The sequence below is a fragment of the Parasteatoda tepidariorum genome, chromosome 6 (genome assembly GCF_982258835.1).
Source record: "Parasteatoda tepidariorum strain Cologne lab strain chromosome 6, Ptep-v5.0, whole genome shotgun sequence".
Taxonomy (NCBI): domain Eukaryota; kingdom Metazoa; phylum Arthropoda; class Arachnida; order Araneae; family Theridiidae; genus Parasteatoda; species Parasteatoda tepidariorum.
This window is the reverse complement of record NC_141760.1, coordinates 41,860,012-41,881,858: the sequence shown is the minus strand read 5'-3', so window position 1 is coordinate 41,881,858 and position 21,847 is coordinate 41,860,012. Positions and strand designations below refer to the sequence as shown.

Sequence of the window (21,847 nt, the reverse complement as noted above, 5' to 3'; positions counted from 1 at the left end):
ATTCGTTTATCCAAATATAATTCCATGCAAAATATAACTTTTACTAACTATTTTTATTATTTCATTTAATAATCGTCCTCAAAATTTTTGAATCATAAGGTATACAGTTTATTTTTCCATCAATTTAAAGATTGCAATTTTAAACAGCAAAAATCAAAATTTGAGCGAAATCGGTTGAATAGTTCTTGAGAAATCAAATTTTGAAAAATTCCTATTTTTTAAATTCGATTTTTCAGGAACTATTCGACCAATTTCACTCAAATTTCTTGTGCAAAAATGTTTCAATTCACCTAAAAAATTCTCGAAATATGGAAAAATGTGCAAAAAGTTAAATTAACATTAAAGGGTCCAAACTTAGAACCGCTCTCCAAACCAAACTATAAGGACCATACTTCCAAGATTACGCCTACCCCCTATAGGGGTCAGAAATTCAAATCTGTCCAAAAAAAAGGTATGTTAATTCAGGGAAAGTATTTTTTTTGTTGTCTGATTTAGTACTTTAAAATATAATCTGCGCTAATTATTTAACATATTTGAGGTCACGTCTAGATTGGATCCTAGAATGTAAAAATCCGATCATTCTATCAAACGTACGTTATTCAGGTGGTCCGTCTTTTATTGTACATATAATTTAGTTCTAGGTAGAAGTTCATAGTTTAGTTAGATTTCTGTGTATAATAAACTTCTTGTTTTAAGGACATAAATATAAATTTATGTGTTAATTCTTTTTATTATGCTTTACGAAATAGAGCCCTGAAAAGATCTAGACGTAAAGGCCAGGTGTAATGTATTACAAAAAAAAAATTTCCTTGTAATTTTAATTTAAAAAGTTAAATTTTTTTTTTAGAAAAATTTAAGTTTCACAAAAATATTAATTTCTTTCTGAAAAGTTTCTGATGAATTATAGAAGTATCACATAAAGGAAAATAGTTTTACATGCTTCTTAATAAATATGGTTAATCATGATGATTGATGGTTGAAATATGGTTAATCATGATGACTAATATAAAAAATGGAAAAACTTAATTTGTACATTATTAAAAAATTATTTTGGCAGTTTCAATTTCACTAAATTTCATTTTTAGTTTCAATTTATTAAAGAAATTTATATTTTTATTCCTTGCTTATGAAATTCAGGGAAATTTCAGAAAATTCTATTTATTATCGAACACAAATCTTATTCATAAATAACCTTAACCCCTCTCAAAACGGCAAGATGTTTGTCGAGATTCCGTTATTTTAAGACCACTGGCATGTTAGCAATTTTATTTTATTTTATAACCAGCGATGAACAGTCGATCGAATTCTGAGTTTTAGACTATCAATATTCAACTTCGTAGTCTTTTAATTTGGAACCCAACCCAGACGACAAGGAAACTGTTAAATCAAGCATTGGGATAAATTAGTCTTCGTGGAGGCCTTTTTGAAGGAACTAATTTGCATTCGCGTTACATGAAGAGAAAAACTAGAAAAATCACCCACGGTTAGCCCAAAGGCTGGGAGATTCTAACCCATGATCACTCGATCACTGAGGATATTTTACGCACAGCACTGTGGTTGGTGCAAGCCGGAAGCAGAATTCGTATCAACCAGCCATCGGTGGGATTCGATCCTGGCTCACTTCACTTGAAAGCGAAAGACCCTGAGCCACAGCGACTCGGCATATTAGCAGCATGATCATCAGCAATGCGCACCGACTGTGTTTACTTCCTAGATCATTTGATAACTATCAATTTGGAGCTGGGCATGTTTCAAACTGCCACTGCACCTGGATTCTGTACAATGGAGGCTTAACCATTGTGCTGTATCGGACACCTTTCCTAAACATTTTATTGAATTTAAAATGGAAAAAGAACAATATGAGTGACCAAACATGGATAACCTTTAAACACTTGTACAAAGTTATAACACTATAGATTACACACGGCGTTGCAAGAATACAAATAACAAGAATATAACAATCTGAATCAGCATATTATAACCGATAAGAGTACAGTATTTGATTAAAATATTTCTTCAAAAACCAAAGACGAAATACCTTCGAAACCATTAAGTTCGAACATGTTACAGAATTTATTCAAGAACACAAATATTACGCGAAGTCTCGTCGAATAGTTTTCTCTGGGTGGGCCTAATGACTAACAAATTACAACTGAAACAGACATAATGTCATTCTCGAAATAAATAGTGCGTGGGACCAGAAAATAAAATGGAATAGTTCTTGCTTGTTAAAAGCATTACTCCGGTGGAATTAGCAAAGAAATTCCTTCTCCGGTTGAGTAGAGAAAGTGCTTTTCTGCGAATCTCTCCCGAAATTTGGCAACTTCCCCACAGTTGGCCATCAGCCAGGTGCTGTTATAATGATCTTGAAAAGGAACATCCGAATAGAATACACAAGTCGGAAAAGGAATAATTATCAGAAGTTGACTCAATTCTTTAAACATGCATACCTCTTTTAATCAGAAATTGTGGGGGAAATTTTGTAATTTATAGAAAGATTTTTGAGTCTCTTGGGTTATCTTCAGTCATGTGGAATTAATGCTGTATTTTGTTCAATTTCGCAGAAGAACAAATCATAATAGAAAATCAGACTAAAAATAGTTTTAGAAAAATAGTTAAATACATAAAAATAGATCCAGGCGTCTGTCCAGACATTCTGTGAAAGGTTCGTTTTTGTAAAATTGTGAAAAAATTACTCGTAATTTGTGAATATAAAATAAACGTTAAGTCACATTCTTTCAACCAGGATCCTGCTTTTGTGAATTTGTGCAAATAGGGTCCTGTTATTGCAAAAAACTTTTTCAATGAGTTTTTAAATTGTAAAGACATACAAGATTATGCTCAACACTGTAAAATTGTAATAAAAATATTTAATTTTAAAAAATAAACAGTAATTGCTGCAACTAAATTAGAGATGCAACATACAAATATTTGGTATTTAGCCTATACTGCTGAACGCAGAATATTCATTTCGGACGAATAAAGGAAGAAGCCTCTGCTGAAAACAAAACTTAGTTCGTTTGCATTTGTCTTTGTCAACCCCCTCTTCCTAGCAAAGGTTTATTCGATCAACAAAACAATAATGAAGATAAATAAATCTGTGAAGGGTCCATTTTTAAGTTAAAATATTTTGTGAAGGGACCGTTTTTATGAAAAGATATTTTGTGAAGGGTCCGTTAACTGACCCGAATTTCTTCTAAACAGACCCCTGAGATCGATTATTAGACTGTTTCGAAAATATCTTATAAGAATGTGAGATCTTTAAGAGTATTTTTCGAAACTTTTTTGCTAGAAAAAAATAAAAGACGAATAGATTGAATGGCTTAAAAACGAAGCAAAACTTTTATTATTAAACTAAACGTACGGTTTTGCAGAAAAGAATTGTCTAGCTTTAAAATAGACAACCTTAAGTCTGTTTTTAAATTTTTAAGCACTATTTAATTCAAATTTCACAGTTTTTATTACTGCACCAAACGTAAAAGTAAAGTAAAAGAAAATTTTATCACGAGTCCTAGCCCAAAACCTTTTGAAGCAAACGAGCTTGCACACGTCACACCTCTAGGCGGTACTAATCGATCATAGTGACCACGAAACCAGGTTCGCCAATAAGTAGGAACAACGCCAGATTCTGCTTTTCATGGAACACCGATAAAGTTCAAACGAAACAATAAAGCAATCATATCATATAAAAATATCATCGTTTTACAAAAATATCATAGATATTTTATCTGAGAATAAAATGGCCTTAATGTAAATTGTCTTTAAACCTAATTATTAGGTTCAATAAAACATTAAACCACACTTTAACATAAGGTTCAATGAAACCTTAAACTAATCAATAACATAGGTTACTACAAGGGTTAACATAGGATTTCCATATATTCAGAAAAACAAAACCAACATGACAATAACAAAAGGTTCTAATTCAATCCTGATAAACCTAAGTAAAAGCTTATATCTAAACCTAAATAAAAGCTTATATTAAGCTTATAAACATTGACTAGCAAGATTTATAAAATTGACAAAAATATCGCTTCGAAACTAAGTATGAAATACTACATAAACTCGTCTGTATGCAAATATAAATAAATTTTAAAATAAATTATTATTCCTTTATTGCTTAAAATGTTCCCTTTTTATAGCTTCTTTTACTTTTTTCTTTCTACATGTTGTATTTTTTATAAAAAAATATATTTGGTATTACAGTATAAAATACCAAAATTGGCACGTTTATTTAATTTTTACTGAATGTTTGTGTTAGCAATAAAAATCCTTAAATAAAAAAAAGGCAAAATGTATTGTCATTCATATAAAAGTAAAAAAATGACATTAAAGAATTGAGAAATTTTTAGTCATGGATATCCAGACTTTATTAATTATCCTTAGACAAGTTTCAATTCAAATTTAAAATAAAGTTTATGACATTTAAATTTGGAAGACAAAAAGTACCAAATAAAATTAGTTTAATTTCAAGAGACATTAATAGTTTTTCAAAATTATTTATGTTAAGTCATAAAAGAATAAATCATCTTTTTCTACAGTATCATTGAAACACAAAGCGGGCGTTACTGTTCCGGTGGGATTAGGGGGACTTAAGGGGGAAGCAGCACACACAACTCTCTCCATCCTTCTCAACCATGCGACACGGTTATCATTTTGTTCTAGGTTGTCACATCATATCCTTCTCCCTTTTTTTTTTTCTGTATGTTCAAGTGGAATAAGAATTCTGACGCACGCGCAATCTGGTGTCGCGTGTCCCTTTAAACAGAAGTATTCAGATGGGAGAGAAAACAAACTGTTAAAAAAAGAAAAAGAGTTGGAAAATCATAAAAAGCGAAACAAAAAAAATGTCAGATCGATCATTTTAAAGGACGGTCAAGGTTTTTCGCACTCTCTCGTTCTAATGATACTCGACAATAAATGCAGGGAACGATTTATTAGGGGTGAATCGAACAATGCGAACAATTTTTCATTTCGGGTTCTGGTGTATATATGCTGATGGAAAAGTAAATGAGATGAACATGCGAAGATCAGATTGTGCCGTTTTCTTTCTTTTTTTTAAAATCCTTTCTTTTTTAAATGAATTGCTTTAAAGTACAACATTTTCAGTTTCTAATATAATGGAAAATATATTTTATCGTTTTTATTAATTTGAAAAGTTATTTTTCTAAAGAGCAGTTATCACAGGGTAAAAGTTCTTAGTTTTTAGAAAAATATTCAACGAATTATAGTAAAAATTATACAGGGCTGGATTACCCACTAGGCCAGACTATGCCATGGCCTGGGGCCCCCAATGATTAGGAGCCCCATTAAAATGCATTTTTGAAAATAAATTTTGAAAAATTAAGAAAAACAATGATTTTTCAAAATGTTATGATTATTTTTTTTTCTAATTTAATAAAATAGAGTAAAATTTAATTTATTATTATTTATTTTTATTTTAAATATGCTTTCTTAAATGAAAAGATATATAAATACTTTCATATTTGAATAAATAAAATATATACGAGAAAAACATTTAATCTAAGGGCCCCAAAAATTTGAATGGCCTAGGGCCCCACGTTCGCTTAATCCGGCCCCGAAGTTTTATCAACATATTAAGATTGTTTTTCAAAGGCTCCGTAGTCACATGAAATGATGATTTTTTTGCAAAAAAATATGGTCTTTTCATAAATGCTTTAAGTTTGCAACAGTTTTTCAGCACTGTTAGGCCAAGTTTAGCCATAACATAAACCAGCATTTTATATGTGTATTCTGAAAATGGCGCAAAACGTCAATTTGGAGAAAAGCGACAGTTTTGAGAAAATGAAAAACGTTTGTAGTCTAATTTTTAACATTTAAAAATTGACCTCAATGCTGCTTTATATGGGCACATAAAAAATTGCAAATAATGATAAGGCATTGACTTTGATAAATTTCATCTAGGTTGAAAAATGTCGCCGAATTAGTGATTTTTAAAATTTTTTAATAACTTTAAGAATAGTTAAGTTATTTGTCCGATCTATACCCCAGAAAGTTCTTTACGACAAAATGGCATTAGTTCAAAATTATAGCCTTGCTTCAAGAGTAAAGCACTTAAACTATGGCTTTTTTATTTTCCTTTGCGAATGAGCTCCGAAAAACAATGCTACGAGGACCTTTCACCGTCTGAGAAACCTTTTAAAGCAAATTTTCTTTCATCAACAGAAATAACTTAAAATTTAAAGAATACAAACAAAGAATTCAGGTATATCTTTGAGTAACGCCTGAAGTTCCAAGTGCTGAAATTATGGTAGGAGGATTTAAATTCTGAAAATTAAATATTTTGTTATTGCAGTTTTGTAAATATTAAAATTTCGAATATTTTTTTATGATTTTAATAAAACTCATTACTAAGATTAAGGAAAATTCAGCCGAATTCCGTCAGTGTATATTTGGTAATTTTGACAACATTTTAAAAACCTCGCCACGAAAGAGCTGGAACGAAGCGGCGCTGCCTATGAACTTTAAAATAATTCATATGTAGTGGTGTAGTTAAAATGAATAAAAAATATAACATTAACTTTGCTACCACAAGAATAAATTTTTAAAAAAAGCGTAGAAAGTTGTCAGTGCGGAATATATGTTTAATATACTTATGTTTATTATAAAATAAACTAATTTCAGTGACGCGACAGCCCATGAAAGGCCAAAGCCAACAGTGCTCATCCAAGTTTTATTGGCCTTGTTCTCTGGAGTGCAGACGGAGATGTTCTGGTTGGATAGTCAGCCGAACGCAGAACCTACAGTTTAGTTCCTAAACATGCTTGGTAATCATTTTATCGACCCACGAAGGGATGAAAGGCTGAGTCAACCGTGCCCGGTCCGAGGATAGAATCCCGAACCCGTGGCATGGAAGCGCTAATATTCAGCCACCGGGCGCCTATGTTTAATATAGTAATATGTTTAATACAGTGATATGCTTAATATAGTTAGATATTTCATAAAATTATACATTTAATATAGTTATATATTTAATATAGTTATGAAAACCAGGGTCATGATGTCAAAAACTAACTTTTTATTTCCAATTACAAATAACAATTTCAGTTTATCATCTTAAATAAATACTATAAATTTAACGCAAGGATTTTAGATTATTTTCAAACATATTTGTTGAGAATAAATATTTAATTCCATTTTTATTTTAAAAGACAGCTGTTTGAAAATATCGCTTTATTATTCTTTTTTCTTCTGTCATGTATAAAATTTTTACCCTTCCCATACAGAAAAACTATTGTTAAAAGTATTTTTTTTTAATATAAGATAATAAAACGTCTAATATCGCCATTAGACTCAGTTTTCTCGCTTATATCTTTTTAATGGTGCTCGATACATTTTTAAGATATTTCTTTCAAACTGTCACTACATGTCAATGCACTTAAAAGCATTTATAGACATAAAATATTTGTTTAAAAATTTATGAGAATCTTTAGTGATGAATAGTTTTTAAAGCGATACTCAATGCTGATACATTTTAAAGCGATTCACATAAATTTCTTTTAGTAAGAATCAAGTAAGAAATTTTCATGTGCTCGTTCTTTAAATTATTTTTTTTTTCTTTAATATTTCATAGTTATAATCTCAGGGGTCTGTTCAGACATTTTGTGAAAGGTCCTGTTTTTATAAAATTGTGAAAAAAAACTACTCATAATTTGTGAATATAAAATAAGGGTTAAGTCACATTCTTCCTACCAGGGTCCTGCTTTTGTGAATTTGTGCAAATAGTGTCCTGTTATTGCAAAAGACCTTTTCAATGAATTTTTAAATTGTAAATAGATACAAGATTCTGATTAACAATTGCTGCTACTAAATTGGAGATGCAACGTACAATTATTTGGTATTTAGCCTATACTGCTCAACGCAGAATATTCATTTCGGACGGATAATAGGAACAAAATCACTCATGTTCTTAATAATTTCAATTGACATATTTTAAATAACACAACTTAGTAATGTATCACTTATAATGTTACGCATTAAGTAAACTTAAACAATTATTTAATTTATAATATTTTATTTAAAAAATTGCGAGAAATTAATATTTATTTTCATAATATTCTATTAATTATTTTTATGAATAAATTGATCAGTTATTTATTTACAAAAAAAAATTATCATTTAATATCAATAAGAATGTGCAGACGATGTTTGTTAAAAGTAGAAATATTTTCTTAGAATACTACATTTGGAATTAAAACTTGGGAAAACTTGGAAAACTTAGTTCGTTTTAACCGTCTTTCTTTTCTTTTTTTTCCCCGGGAAGGGTTTATTCGATTAAAAAAACAATAATGAAGATAAACAAATTTGTGAACCGTTCGATTAAAAGATAAATTATTTTGTGAAGGGTCCGTTATTTTTTCTAAACAGACCCCTGCCTGACTAATTTTTAAAAAAAAAAACTAATGTACGATTTTTCAGAAATTTTTTTAATTAAATAAATATTTTGAAACTTTATATATTTAGTATTTTTTGTAGCTATTAGGTTCTTAATTCTTTTCTTTCATTGAGTCTAAACTTTAAAAAGTAAATTTGACGATTAGACTATGCATAATTATATTTGAAATCGTTTTAAGATGCATGACCGTAACAAATAGTAGATGAAATTTGCAGCGCAATCCTGATTACATAATAAAATAAAAAAAAGCTGCAATGTGACGTCATCGGAGGTAAATCGTGGTATTCCCCGATTCAGAAGCCAATCAAGTTCGACACGCACGCGTGACGTCGATTACAGGTATTTCATTAAATCTGATTTAAATAACGTGGTTAGGCATAATCACTTCACTTCTTCTCGAGTTGTAAAAACCCAATTGTGAAAGAAAACGATTTTATAAATATTTAAATTTTTGAATCGTTTCTTTTTGACTAAAAAATTTCGTTTTCTTTTTGGAAAGAAAAAAAAAATTATAGTAGTGCAAGGCAAAATAATTAGAACGTTTTTTTTTCTTCGATCGTTTTGATGTATTTTACCTAGTTTCATAGAATATGAGCTTAAGCAATTTTATAAAATATGAATACGAATTTTGACTATATGTTTAACTTAACGAAATAACAGCTGTAAGAAGACATCTAAATTATACAAAGATCAGTAGAACTTCATTCGCTTTATAATAATAAATAAAACTTAAGGAATTGCATCATCTATTCTATTTCCTGGTTTATAAAGCTTCGCTGATAAAGCGTAGGTGAATTTAAATCCGATCATTAACAAGCTTGTACAGCATTCTAAACTCAATCGAACAAAATAAGAAAAAGAAAAATCATAAAAATGCTTCTCAGTTAATTCAATTTCATTCTAATGCCCTTTTCAGTTCTTTTCCTAATGAAGGGAATGGAAAACATTCGAAATGCAATATATTTTCAGCCAATTAGAATGCAGTAGCTATTCGATTTCTTTCATTTAATCTCGAGAGGGCTGTTGTTACATTTGTTAATGATGATGCATGAGGCGTCTCACGATAATTAAGATACGGTTAAAGGTTAAAAAAAGAAGTTCTATACTAATTTACGAAATGAAGCATATTGTTACATTTGCAAGGAATGACGCAAATAGGTGCAGAAAATTATTATTTCTCATTACTATGCATGTCCATATTTGTTTAAGTGAATATTACGATTCGTAATTGTGAAACATAAAAGAATAACACGATCGCCTTTGCGGTCGTAACGAGTGTGATGATTTTAATGATATTTGTGACTGTGGGTGTAAAGGTAAAGTGCATATGAACATGGATTTTTAACCTTCACTCCAGACTTGTTAAAAATCACGATTTTTTTTTCTCAGAGTTGTTAATAATCACGATTTTCTTCTTTTTTTATTTAATTGCAAAATAAGTTATTTTTTAAGTTATTGTAAAATAAGTTTTTTTTTCTAGCCGGGATAGCCTGGTCGGTAGGGCGCTGGGCCCATGTCCGAGAGTTCGAACTCCTCGGCCGAAGACTCCCCGTGTAGTTGGTGACTGTCAGACTATGGATTTCAATGAACAAGGTTCGAGTAAGAGTCAGAGATCACGAGTTCGAAAAACCTCTGAAAGAGGGAGTTCGAACATTTAAAAATAATTCAAAGACAGAATTTGCATAGTATTAATTTTGAGTGTGTAAGTACCCTCATTATGCAAGTGTTATTTTGTATATATATAACAAATCAAGATTGGATTTGGAGTTTTTTTGTTTCGTTTGATTTTCATGACTGTATGTATTGAATTCGTTACCTCATGTTATGGAGAGGATTGTTTCTCCTTTATGATGTTTAAGTTAAGTTATGATTTTTATTGCTTAATAAAATTTATGATTAGTTAAAAGATGACTTTTTCATTATGCTTGCTGGGCATTTTCCACAACGCACTAAACTCTGCCAGCAAGGTTATGGGCCATGCCTGCCCAGCTTAGTTAAGCTTTTGTCGTCTTTAGAAGCAAGTTTATTATAAAGCTACTGGGGCCGTTTAGATAGATTGGAGATGGCCGAAAATGACAGCAGCTCCATATTGGGATTTACAAAGCTAAACAGTTTCAATTACAGTAGTTGGAAAATAAATATGAAAGTATTACTCATCGATAAAGGCTCTTGGGAATTTGTTGGTGGTACAGAGAAGCCATTACCAACTGATGCAACAGACAGAGACTTACGCTCTTATGAAATGCGAAAAGCTAGAAGTTACTCCACTATATTCCAAGGAATTGATGAGCAGTTTCAACCGCTGATAGCCGACACAGAGGACGGAAAGACAGCGTGGACTATTTTGAAGGAAAACTTTGAACCTACCTCCCGAGCACGGTTAGCCGGACTTATTGATGAATTCTTTGAATTGAAGTTTGATCCAGAGAAGGAGACTATTGGCATTTTCTGCAAGTTAGTAAATGAAAAAAGGAAACAGATTCATGACGCAGGTTTTGTAATGCCAGAAAAGCTCACATGTTTCCAATTAATTAGAAGATTGCCAGCAGATTATGACAACTTAGTTCAAATGCTTTATCGACTAGAAGATAAAGATTTTTCGATTTCTAATGTTGAAAAGGAGCTCCTAATCGAATCTGGAAGGATACAACAAAAACAGAAAGATAGAGGAGAGGACATAGTCGCCGATGCTTATACTACTTCATCTACTAGAAAGCAAGCCTATCGGAAGTTGAATGGAAATAAAAGCAGTGGTCGCGTCCTGGGCAATGATACAACAACAACAATTATGTGTTCCTACTGCAATAAGAAAGGACACAGTGCGGAAAGATGTTTCCTGAAGAAGAAAACCACGAAACGGAATTCTAAAACTCATGATTCCAAGGAAACTTTTTACAGTGATTTGACTACGATACGAGATGCTGAAATTCGCCAAAGGAAAGACAAGCAGTTTGTTGAATTCCTGATTGATACTGCCAGCACAGCTCACTTCTGTACACAAAGAGACTACTTTAGTAACTTTAAGACTTTGAATCCTAGTCAAGTACTTGTTGGAGATAAAAACAGTAAGTCTGATATTTTTGGTATTGGTGATATACATTTTAATGTTAAAGATAGAGATAAATTTGTTCCCATAAAATTAGAAAATGTATATTTTGCACCCAATATGCGTAGAAATTTAATAAGCGGTTCAAATATGGATTTAGCGGGAATTACTGTAAAATGGGGTAACAACAAAATGACTGTATTTGGTAAAAACCATAATTATTTATTTACTGTACCTAGAATTGATAAGTTGTATATACTTAAAGGCTATGTTGAAAAAGTGGTAGTAACTAAAGAATTAGCATTTAGTACAGGTCTAGATAGGGAATTGGTTCATAGACGATTTTGCCACTTAAATATTGGAATGTTAAATCATATGAGTCAAAACAATGTTGTGAATGGTTTAGATAATTTGTGTGGTAAATTTGATTCTTGTAATACTTGTAAAATAACTAAATCGACTAGAACTAGTTTTAAAATAAATCACGGTATAATGACTAAAAGTGTATTAGAGAAAGTACATATGGATGTTTGGGGTAAAAGTCCAGTAAATTCAGTTGGTGGAGCTGAATATTTTGTATCAGTAATAGATGATTTTTCTCGTTATGTTGAAATTTTTACTATAAAACATAAACATGAAGTTTTTAATTGCTTTAAACTGTATTTAGCAAAATATGAAAGGCAGTTAAATATTAAACTTAAATCTGTAAGGTGTGATAACGGCATGGAATTTTGTAATGTAAAATTTCAAGATTTTCTTAATGAATTAGGTATACGCATGGAGAGAACTTCAGTATACACTCCAGAGCAAAATGGGATAGCCGAATCTTATAACAGAGTAGCTGGAGAGGGAATACGCTCAATGTTAGCCGATAGTGGTTTAAAAGGTAGATTTTGGGCAGAAGCACTGCATTGTTTTGTTCACGTAAAGAATCGTAGTGAACACAAATTACTGGAAGGTAAAACACCGTTTGAAATTTTCTATGGTTATAAACCGTCAGTTAAACATTTCAAAGTATTTGGATCTTTAGCGTATGCTCATATCCCTAAAGTTCAGAGAAACAAACTACAACCAAATGCAAAAGTAGGAATTGTAACTGGATATGCAGTCAATGCTAAAGGTTATAGAATTTACATGCCTAAAGATAGGAAAACTATAGAAACTATACACGTAAAAATTGATGAAAGTAAAAACGGAGTTAAAACACTATTTGGTAAACCTAGTAATGAAAACTTTTTATTTATAAATCTGAATTCAGATATCAATTTTGATGATAACAATGATAATGTAATAGATAAGGTTCATGCTAAAACTCCCGATTTAAAATTAAAACCTTTAAAAATAACAGAATGGACTAGAGTTGAGAGACCGCGTAATAAAAGTAGCAGAATAGATGTTTACTATTACCCTCCAGGCGATAAAACTAGATTAAGATCAAACAACCAAGCTAAAGAATATTGTGATAAAAACCAAATTGAGTATGATCATTCTAAATTTAATTTTAAAGCTTTGAGCAAAACTCAAAATTTAACTTCTTCCCATAGTGACACTGATAGCGAAAGTGAAGATTGGCCATCTAATTCTTTTGTAGATAATCAGATAAGTGATATATTTGAAGGTGAGGTATATAATGCAGAAATACCGAAAAACTTTTCTGATGCACAAAAACTACCAGAAAGAAATCAGTGGAATAAGGCAATGGAAAAAGAGTTAAATATTATGAACGAAAGAAAGGTATGGGAAATAGTTGATAAACCTCCCAATGCTAAAGTAATAGGAAATAGGTGGGTTTATGCAGTAAAAAGAGATGAAAACAATAATGTTAAACAATACAAAGCTAGACTTGTAGCACAAGGTTTTAGACAACAGCATGGTGTTGACTTTCTTGATGTATTTTCACCAGTTGTGAATTTTTCAGTTATTAGATTACTATTTATTATTCTTGTGTCTATGTTATGTTGGAAATATGCACAGCTAGATGTGAAAGCTGCATATTTGTATGGACATCTTAGTGAGGTAATTTATATGAAGCAACCTCCAGGCTTTGAAATTGAAGGTGAAATGAATAAAGTATGTTTACTTAAAAAGTCGATATATGGACTTAAACAATCAGGTAGAGAATGGAATGCAGAGTTAGATACTATATTAAAATCGATTGGTTTCGAAAAATTCAAATGTTGTAATTGTGTGTATAAAATGAATAACATTATTTTATTAGTATACGTTGATGACATGGTGTTATTTTGTAAGACTAAAACTATTTTAGATGAAACTATTAAATTGATTAAGAGTAAACTTGATATTCAAAATTTAGGAAAAGTCAAATATTTGTTAGGTGTTAACTTTGAGAACAAAAACGGTAATTTGTATTTACATCAAAAAACTTATATTGAAAAATTATGTAAACGATTTAATGAATTACCTAAAACTCGTGTTACGTTACCAATTAAAGTAGGTTTTAAATTGCCCAATAAAGTAAATGAAATTGTTGAAAATTTAAAGACGAAGCATATTGATATAAGATTTCATTTCGTGAGAAATTTGCTTAATGAGGGAAAATTTGAAATTAAGTATATTAAAAGTAAAAGTAATTTGGCTGATTTTTTGACTAAGGCTTTAACTAAGACTGAATTAAATAAAATTAAAGGAATTTATTTTGAAATGTTCGATGGGGCCGCATGTCAGACTATGGATTTCAATGAACAAGGTTCGAGTAAGAGTCAGAGATCACGAGTTCGAAAAACCTCTGAAAGAGGGAGTTCGAACATTTAAAAATAATTCAAAGACAGAATTTGCATAGTATTAATTTTGAGTGTGTAAGTACCCTCATTATGCAAGTGTTATTTTGTATATATATAACAAATCAAGATTGGATTTGGAGTTTTTTTGTTTCGTTTGATTTTCATGACTGTATGTATTGAATTCGTTACCTCATGTTATGGAGAGGATTGTTTCTCCTTTATGATGTTTAAGTTAAGTTATGATTTTTATTGCTTAATAAAATTTATGATTAGTTAAAAGATGACTTTTTCATTATGCTTGCTGGGCATTTTCCACAACGCACTAAACTCTGCCAGCAGTGACTGATGCGCGCAAAATTTCTGTCGAGTCGCAAAGTTCTCCATGTTCCCAAAAGAAATCAATACTTCTGGGGGTATTGGATTGGAGATCGATCGTTCGAATGTATGAATGGGTCCGCCTTATAAACAGGTGTGACGTATGATGTGTCAGAAGTCGAATTCTTGGCCATAGATGGCGCCACTGAAAAACAAGAAGCGCACCCTCTGCCTTAAATCTGCAGTAGAACCAATCAACCAATCAACCAGTTATTTTTTAAAATACGATTAAAGTTTAAAACAAAGCTCTCAGTAAATTACGAAACTGAGGCATATTATTATGTTTGCCAGGAATGGCACAAATTGGTGCAGAAAACTATTTATTCATTACTTATTATTCATTACTTATATTTCTTTAAGTGAATATAACTGTTAGTAAATTGTGAAATACAAGGAATAATATAATCGCATTTGAGTTCACAACGAATGTGTTGATTTAAATGATCTTCGTGAATGCGGTTGTAAAAGTAAAGCATATTAACAGGATTCAACCACAATCCGATAAAAATCAAGTTTTTTTTTTAATTAAATAATTAGATGTTTTTATTTAAATCAATTTTTCCTCTTACATTTAACAAGCAAGGCTCTGCGAAAATGCTTCAAAAATTCTTAACATTATTTAAAATTTGTATTGTAACTAATACTTAGAATTTCTAATAAAATTGATCAAACATATTTCATTTCTAAAAACTAATCATAAAATAATTTGTATTTTTTATTATTCTTTTCTGCTTAAACACAACTTTTGAATTATAACGATAAACACGCAATTTGTCTGCCAGATAAATTTAGAATAAATTATTTTAGATCAATAAACATTAAAAAAAAATTAGATGCAGAGCAAGTCATTTTTTATTTTTTTTATATAGTGCGCAATCTATATATTTATAAGTTTTAAAAATACTTGATGCTTTTAAATAAACATGTAACTTAATAGATATAATTGAAATGTGTTTGTTAAACTGTATAAATTTTACATACAACAAATAAAAAATTTTAATTTAAAAATTTCACGTCAATTTTAACTTTATTTAATATCGTCTTTAGTATTTATTTATTATTCTATTCAAAACATCAAATAATAATTTACATACAGTCTCCTCTTATTATTTCTTTAAGTAAAACTTTCCATATCAATAAAATCAGACCTTAAAAATATCACATTCCTGGGAGAATAATTGTGAATTTTAATATTTTCAAGAGAATTTCGAGAGGAAAAAATCCGATGATTTAAATCGATGAATACCTTAAAAGATTGAGTGATATAAATCATAACATGAATCAAGAGATTTAAATACACTCTGAAAAATCGGTCCTTGTTAAAATATTGGTATTTTGTATAGATATACGGTGCTGTACAGATATACGGTGTACAGATATACGGTTAATTCATTAATTAGTCCATCGTTAGATGGACTAATTAATGAATTATGGTGTTAAGTTGAACAATGACGCCCTTTAACCGCAATATCATGTAACCAAGTTTATAAAGTACAATAATATATGGATTATCTTTGCACCATATTAAGTTCACATCAAATTTGAATGTGCTATATTATATGACCAACAAATATTCTAACAGTGCGAACCAAACTTATTTAATAATCCGTTAGAAAATTATTCGTTAATGATTGTTTAGTAAGTCGCTGAAATTTCCCAGAAACCAAATATTAATTTAATTCTTAAATTTCTGTTAAAATTTTTTTTAAAGGGAAACCAAGCATTTACAACAAAATTCTAAGAAAAGTTTTTGTATAAACTATTGTGAAATTAATTTTTGAGTTCGGATTTCTTTCCTGCACAAAAAAACGTAATTCCACACGCGTCATTCAATGAAGATAAACGCAACTTCGCAAATTTGCGGGAATATACATCAAAGTAGCGTGGCAGTACGCAAGTTTTAAATAGGGATGCAAACGTCAAGAGAGTAAGAACAAAACTTTATAAGTAAATAAATAAAAAAGTAAATATAAAATAGTTTGCTAAAGAAATTTTTTTCATTTCATTCACTTAATAAAATAATATTTCTTTTTAATTAAACATTCAACATGCCATAGCAATTCTTGGATATCAAATACATAAATAAGAGAATATAAAGTATTCTCTTAAATTTAAAAGAAATTCTTTTAAAAATAAAAGAATTCCTCTAAATTTAACAGAGAATATAAATTATTCCTCTGAAAAGGAAATTACAAAGTTCTTCTATGCCACGAGTATAACAATAGTAGTATATACTGTAATAGGATGAAAACATGCTTAAAATTTAAATCTTAATTTAATAAACAGTTTTCGTGCGAAAGACTTGCTTGGAACATTTTGCGCATGATGCAACTTGATGATGCTTCGCTAAATTTTCTAATAAAGCTTTTAAGTATAGCACACAAAATTACATGCTTAAAATATTTTAATTCTAATTAATTTATTTTGGTTAAGATAAAAAGATAAAAACCGTTTTTGGTTAAGATAAAAAAAAAACATAATGCACCTTGTCTTTTGCAGCAAAACTAATTTTCCTAGCAATGAAAACGCAGGCACAGACTTGTGGACAATTTAATTTTTTATAATTTCATTATTTCATATCCACTGTTGAACAGTGAGCCAGATTTTAAATTTATGACTTATAATGTTCAGCTCCGTGGCCTTGTAATTTGGAAATCAATTCAAAAGACAAGAGAACTCTACATCAAGCATTGGGAGGACAAAATAGCCTTCAAGGAAGATTTTTTGATGGAACTAACCAGCAGTAGCCTTACATTGAGCAGAAAACCACTAAAAACTCCCGTACTTAGCTCGACGGCAAGGGAATTCTAACCCTTGATCTGTCTACCACTGAGGATATTTTGTGTCAGTACTGTGGTCGGCACGCAGAATTCGTATCAACCAGCTGTATCTTACATTGGTCACCTGATTGGGAGACGGCCGCTCTATTCTCTGAGATCCCACGTTTCTATAACTTTAATTATTATCATTTTCCTATTTGTTTCCTTTCCATTTAACTTGATGGAATTAACAGAAGTAAAATAAAATAAAAAATACATAAATAAAAAATGAAAAAAACTAAATACATCACGCCCTAAAACTGCAATCAGCTGGAGTAACCTTAATGCCTTAATTTTTTCTAAATTTATTTTTATTAATCATCTTTAAAGTAATTATATTTAAAATTATGTTTCAATAAATATTCTTGTGTATAACACCAAGTTTAATTCTTCAAAGGTTTTAGTATTTTTTTTTTTAATAAATAATAATAGTCCAGAAAAATGTTGAAAAATATTTATTTTCAACAAAAAATCATATTTTATGCTATTTTACATTAATTGTTTATTTTTCTTATAGGTTTATTTTATGTCTTTTAATCTCTTTTAAACTTATTGCCTAGAACGTTTACAATGTGTAGAAGAATTTTTCTATTTTGAATAATTTAAGTAAAAAAAAAAAATTTTTTTAATGAAATTCTTCAAAGAATTTTCACTAAAAAAATAAGCAGGCATACAAATCAAATCCTTTAATGCAAGTATCCAACAAATTAAAAATATTGCATTCACGAAAATTATGCGTCAACGAAAATGTTAAAAATATTGGTCGGCAAACATCAAAACTGAAGTGGATTCGTGATTTTTCCTTTTTAAATAGCTGGTAAACATGGTGTTATATTTTATGCTGACAGTAAAAATATTTTACATAAATTTAACTTGCTAATGCGAAAATGATGAAAAGTTATTTCTAAATCCTTTTTTCTCAAAAACATTCTAAGTATAAATATTTATCCCTTCGGTAGCTGTATTTTAACATTTTAGTTCATCGGCTTTTCAGATGTTGAGCCATAAAAAGTAAAAAATTTGTTTTTAAACTTTATGCTTACACATCGCAATGTTTTGTTTTTAAACTTTATGTAAACACATCGCACCACCACATGCAAATTTAGTTGCTCTACTTTTTACGTTTTTGAGATTTTTTTTAACATTAAAGCATTTTTGTTAATTATTAAAAAAATAAATCATGTTCACTTCACTTTTTTTTTTCTAAATTAAATATATATTTTTCTTTTTTAGATCATGACAATTCGAAAGATATAATAACAACTATGGAATACAAAAATAATGGTCATTTGGTACTAATTACTTTGTTACATTAGTTGTATGTTTGACCATTTTACTAAACTTTATAATTATAGTTAGCATATTTAGGTATTTAGTTTGGAGAAATATCTTCTGTAATTTTAATTATGCCCGTGTTCTGTTTTGAATTATGCATAATATATACGAAATGCGCAAAAGCCGTTCGCGGAAAATTTATCACCATGGCAGCAGCTTCTTTAATATTCCTCATTATTACACAATGTAAATTCTGATCATTACCAAATACTAAAATGTAGAGTAGGCTCGAAAAATATACAATTTACAATAGTACTTTGATTATACGTTATATATGTATATAATGTATAATAAAAAAATATATAATGTATTATGAAAAAGAAACAATATAATATAAACAAATGCTTGATCTTTCTATATTTATCATATTTATCTCGCAGTCAATTTTAAAAAATTCGGATACAATGAAAGAAAATTTGATAATTCAATAACTAGTTTTATATCTTCAAAAAACTGTTAAATTTAAAGAAAAATAAGCTAAATAACAATCTATATAGAGTTTTATAAAAAATTTAAACACTTTCACAAAATCGTCGATTTTTCAAACAAATTTCGCAAAAATTAGCAAATTCGCAAAAAGGGCTAAAACTAATTACAAAAGTCAATAAATCGCTTGCAGAAAGTTTTTTAATTGAGATTTTGTGATCGCAGAAAGTTTTACCCGAGTCTGCCCATGAATCCCTGTCAAGTTTTGTCAAATTTAACCAAAGAAATAAAAAGAACAATTCATAGTTTTAGATTTCTCATAATATTTTCTTTTGCATGGTTCTTAAAGGATAAAAGTTAAGAAAAATAGCTTTCATTGAAAATAGCAATCGATTTAGAAACGATCTTCTTATTGTTATCAACAGTCATAAAATTTAACACGATGGTTTAATTATAAAACTAGGATTGATTCAAACAATTTATATCACATTTAATTTTTAAATGCTATAACTTAGTTTTGAACGTATATAAATGAAGAATACATGGATCATTTCGGGATATTTTAGCCAATAAGATCTTTGACCTACAGGACTTCACATGAAGTATTCTGCATAAGATATATCTGTTATGATGCAACATTGCGATATGCAACATACATTATAACTCGAATAAGAGCACATCTATATTAAATTAATTTGCTTCATGTTTATAGTTATAAAAATTTTAAGTGACGTAATAAGAACAGTGTTGCCAAAACTATTATAATTCTAGGAGATTATACGTATTATTGGTAAAAATAAAATGGATTGTTTTCTTCACACCAAGGAATTATTAATCATAACGTTTTAAAGCGCATTTTAAGACATTCCTCTTTTAATTTTTATACTAAAAAGTTATTTTTCAATGATATATCCAAGACTTAATAACACCCCCATTTGAAATTTTAAGCTTGAAGAAGGGCCAGGGACAATTTTTCCTAAGTCATTAGATGAACACACTTTGATGGTTTTTTCTTTCTTTTTTTCGATCCTAAATTGATTTTTCCATGCACAAATGCTTAAGCATTTCAATACTTTTTTTTCAACCCTGTACGAGGGTGGAACAAGGGAAGGGCACGCGCCCTCCCATTGGGGAAAAGCATAAGATTTTTCCGTAGAATAAATTTGCGTTTTCCTTAGAAACAATACAAATTAACAAAATCTATGAATGAAATTCATATACGGCTGCATTGTCGAGACGACATTGACTTCCACGTAAGGAACAGCCTCTCTGAATCTGCCTAATTGGTTATAATCCAATATAATAAACAAATCCAAGAGCATCAACTGAAAATACCAGTCATATTTTTTTAACAAATAAATCTCTCTAACATAAATACTGATTTACTTCTATTTTAGAGCGTAAAAAAACACATTTAAAGAAGCCAATTTTGGATTCAAAATCCATTTGTTCCTTCCGCCTAACATTATCTTTTTAATTTAAGAAATTATAACTCCCTTTTTGATACTTGATCAATGTTTCTAAACAAATAAAATTTTCCATAAATCATCAAAACTTAATTTCCATGTAGGCTAATTTTTCTTGCAATACGATTCTTACCTATTACTTTACCCTACGTTTTCGACTTTCCGTTGGCTAAAGAAGTTGAATTCACATGAATAGAACTGATTTGTTCTCTTGATCTACTTAATATACAATAAATATTAGGTATAAAAAATAAAATCTCCAATTTTTATAAAAAATTAATTTTACTAAAAATTTATTTTCAACAAATCATAATACTTAATTTCTCACGTAATAAATTGTCTTCCGATAATGACATTTTCTTATTTTACTTTTTTCTTTCTTTTTTCCTTTCCATATGATACTAGGAGAGAATAGAAGTAGAAAAATGTTCTCCCTTTAATATTTTTATAAAAAAAAAATAATAAAATTAGCAAACCCCTTAAATTAGGTAAAAAAAAAAAATAAGAATAACAAATATAGTTTACTTTATTTTTCTCAAAAAAAATTTTTTTTTCTTGAATTTATCGGTTTTTATAAAGTATGATTAAAGTATTTACCTGTAAAAGGGATTCCCCATGCAAAAATGACGATCACAATTCCTTTCACCCAGTTCAGATGATTCTTAAATTGAAGTACATAAGTCATGGTTAAAAAGTCACTGGCCTCCGATCCTCGGCAATCCTCACCCACAACATCATCAAGAGCAAAAATCTAATGCTGGGCAGACGATAATCCAAACGACGATCTTACCACTCAACTTTTCTGACATAACAGTCTCACCAACGCACACACACTCACTTTTTCCCGTTGTTCCGCTCTTGCGCGTGAACCGTTAACCCCAGTTCAAAGCCGCCAAAGCGTCTGGTGCCGTTCTTCATTCTCCCAGCATCATGGGTTGCCCCTTTGGAAGATCGCCAAGAGGAGTCCCTTTTGCGCCACGAAGATGATGCCAAACAACTCCGAAGTAAAAATCTACGAAAGGAATAAACAACGATTTTAAATAATTAGTAAATTCACGATCAGTTAAAAAAAAACAAATCAATTTACACAATTTTGATGATAATAGTTTTTTAAATACTTTGTGTTGCCTTAAATCTTAAATATTTTGGATCTTTGGATTAATTCCTACAAATGCTTTACATTTTATGTGTTAAAAAAATTTTAACTTAATAATTTTTCAGAG

General features: G+C 29.7%; 1 protein-coding gene across 17 annotated transcripts in view; it reads right to left on the bottom strand.

The window, feature by feature from the left end:
* Positions 1-21,554, bottom strand: part of LOC107454390 (neogenin) — a 240,139-nt gene extending 218,585 nt beyond the window's left edge. For 14 of the 17 annotated variants that reach the window (XM_016071581.4, XM_016071577.4, XM_071178780.2 and 11 more), the window contains exon 1: positions 21,222-21,548. In XM_016071581.4, coding sequence (XP_015927067.2) covers positions 21,222-21,309 — 88 coding nt within the window. In that variant the 5' untranslated portion in view covers positions 21,310-21,548. Of the gene's footprint in view, positions 1-21,221 lie in introns of all 17 variants that reach the window. The other 3 variants (XM_071178779.2, XM_071178787.2, XM_071178784.2) reach the window with 1 other exon arrangement.
* Between the last annotated feature and the right edge of the window lie 293 nt (positions 21,555-21,847).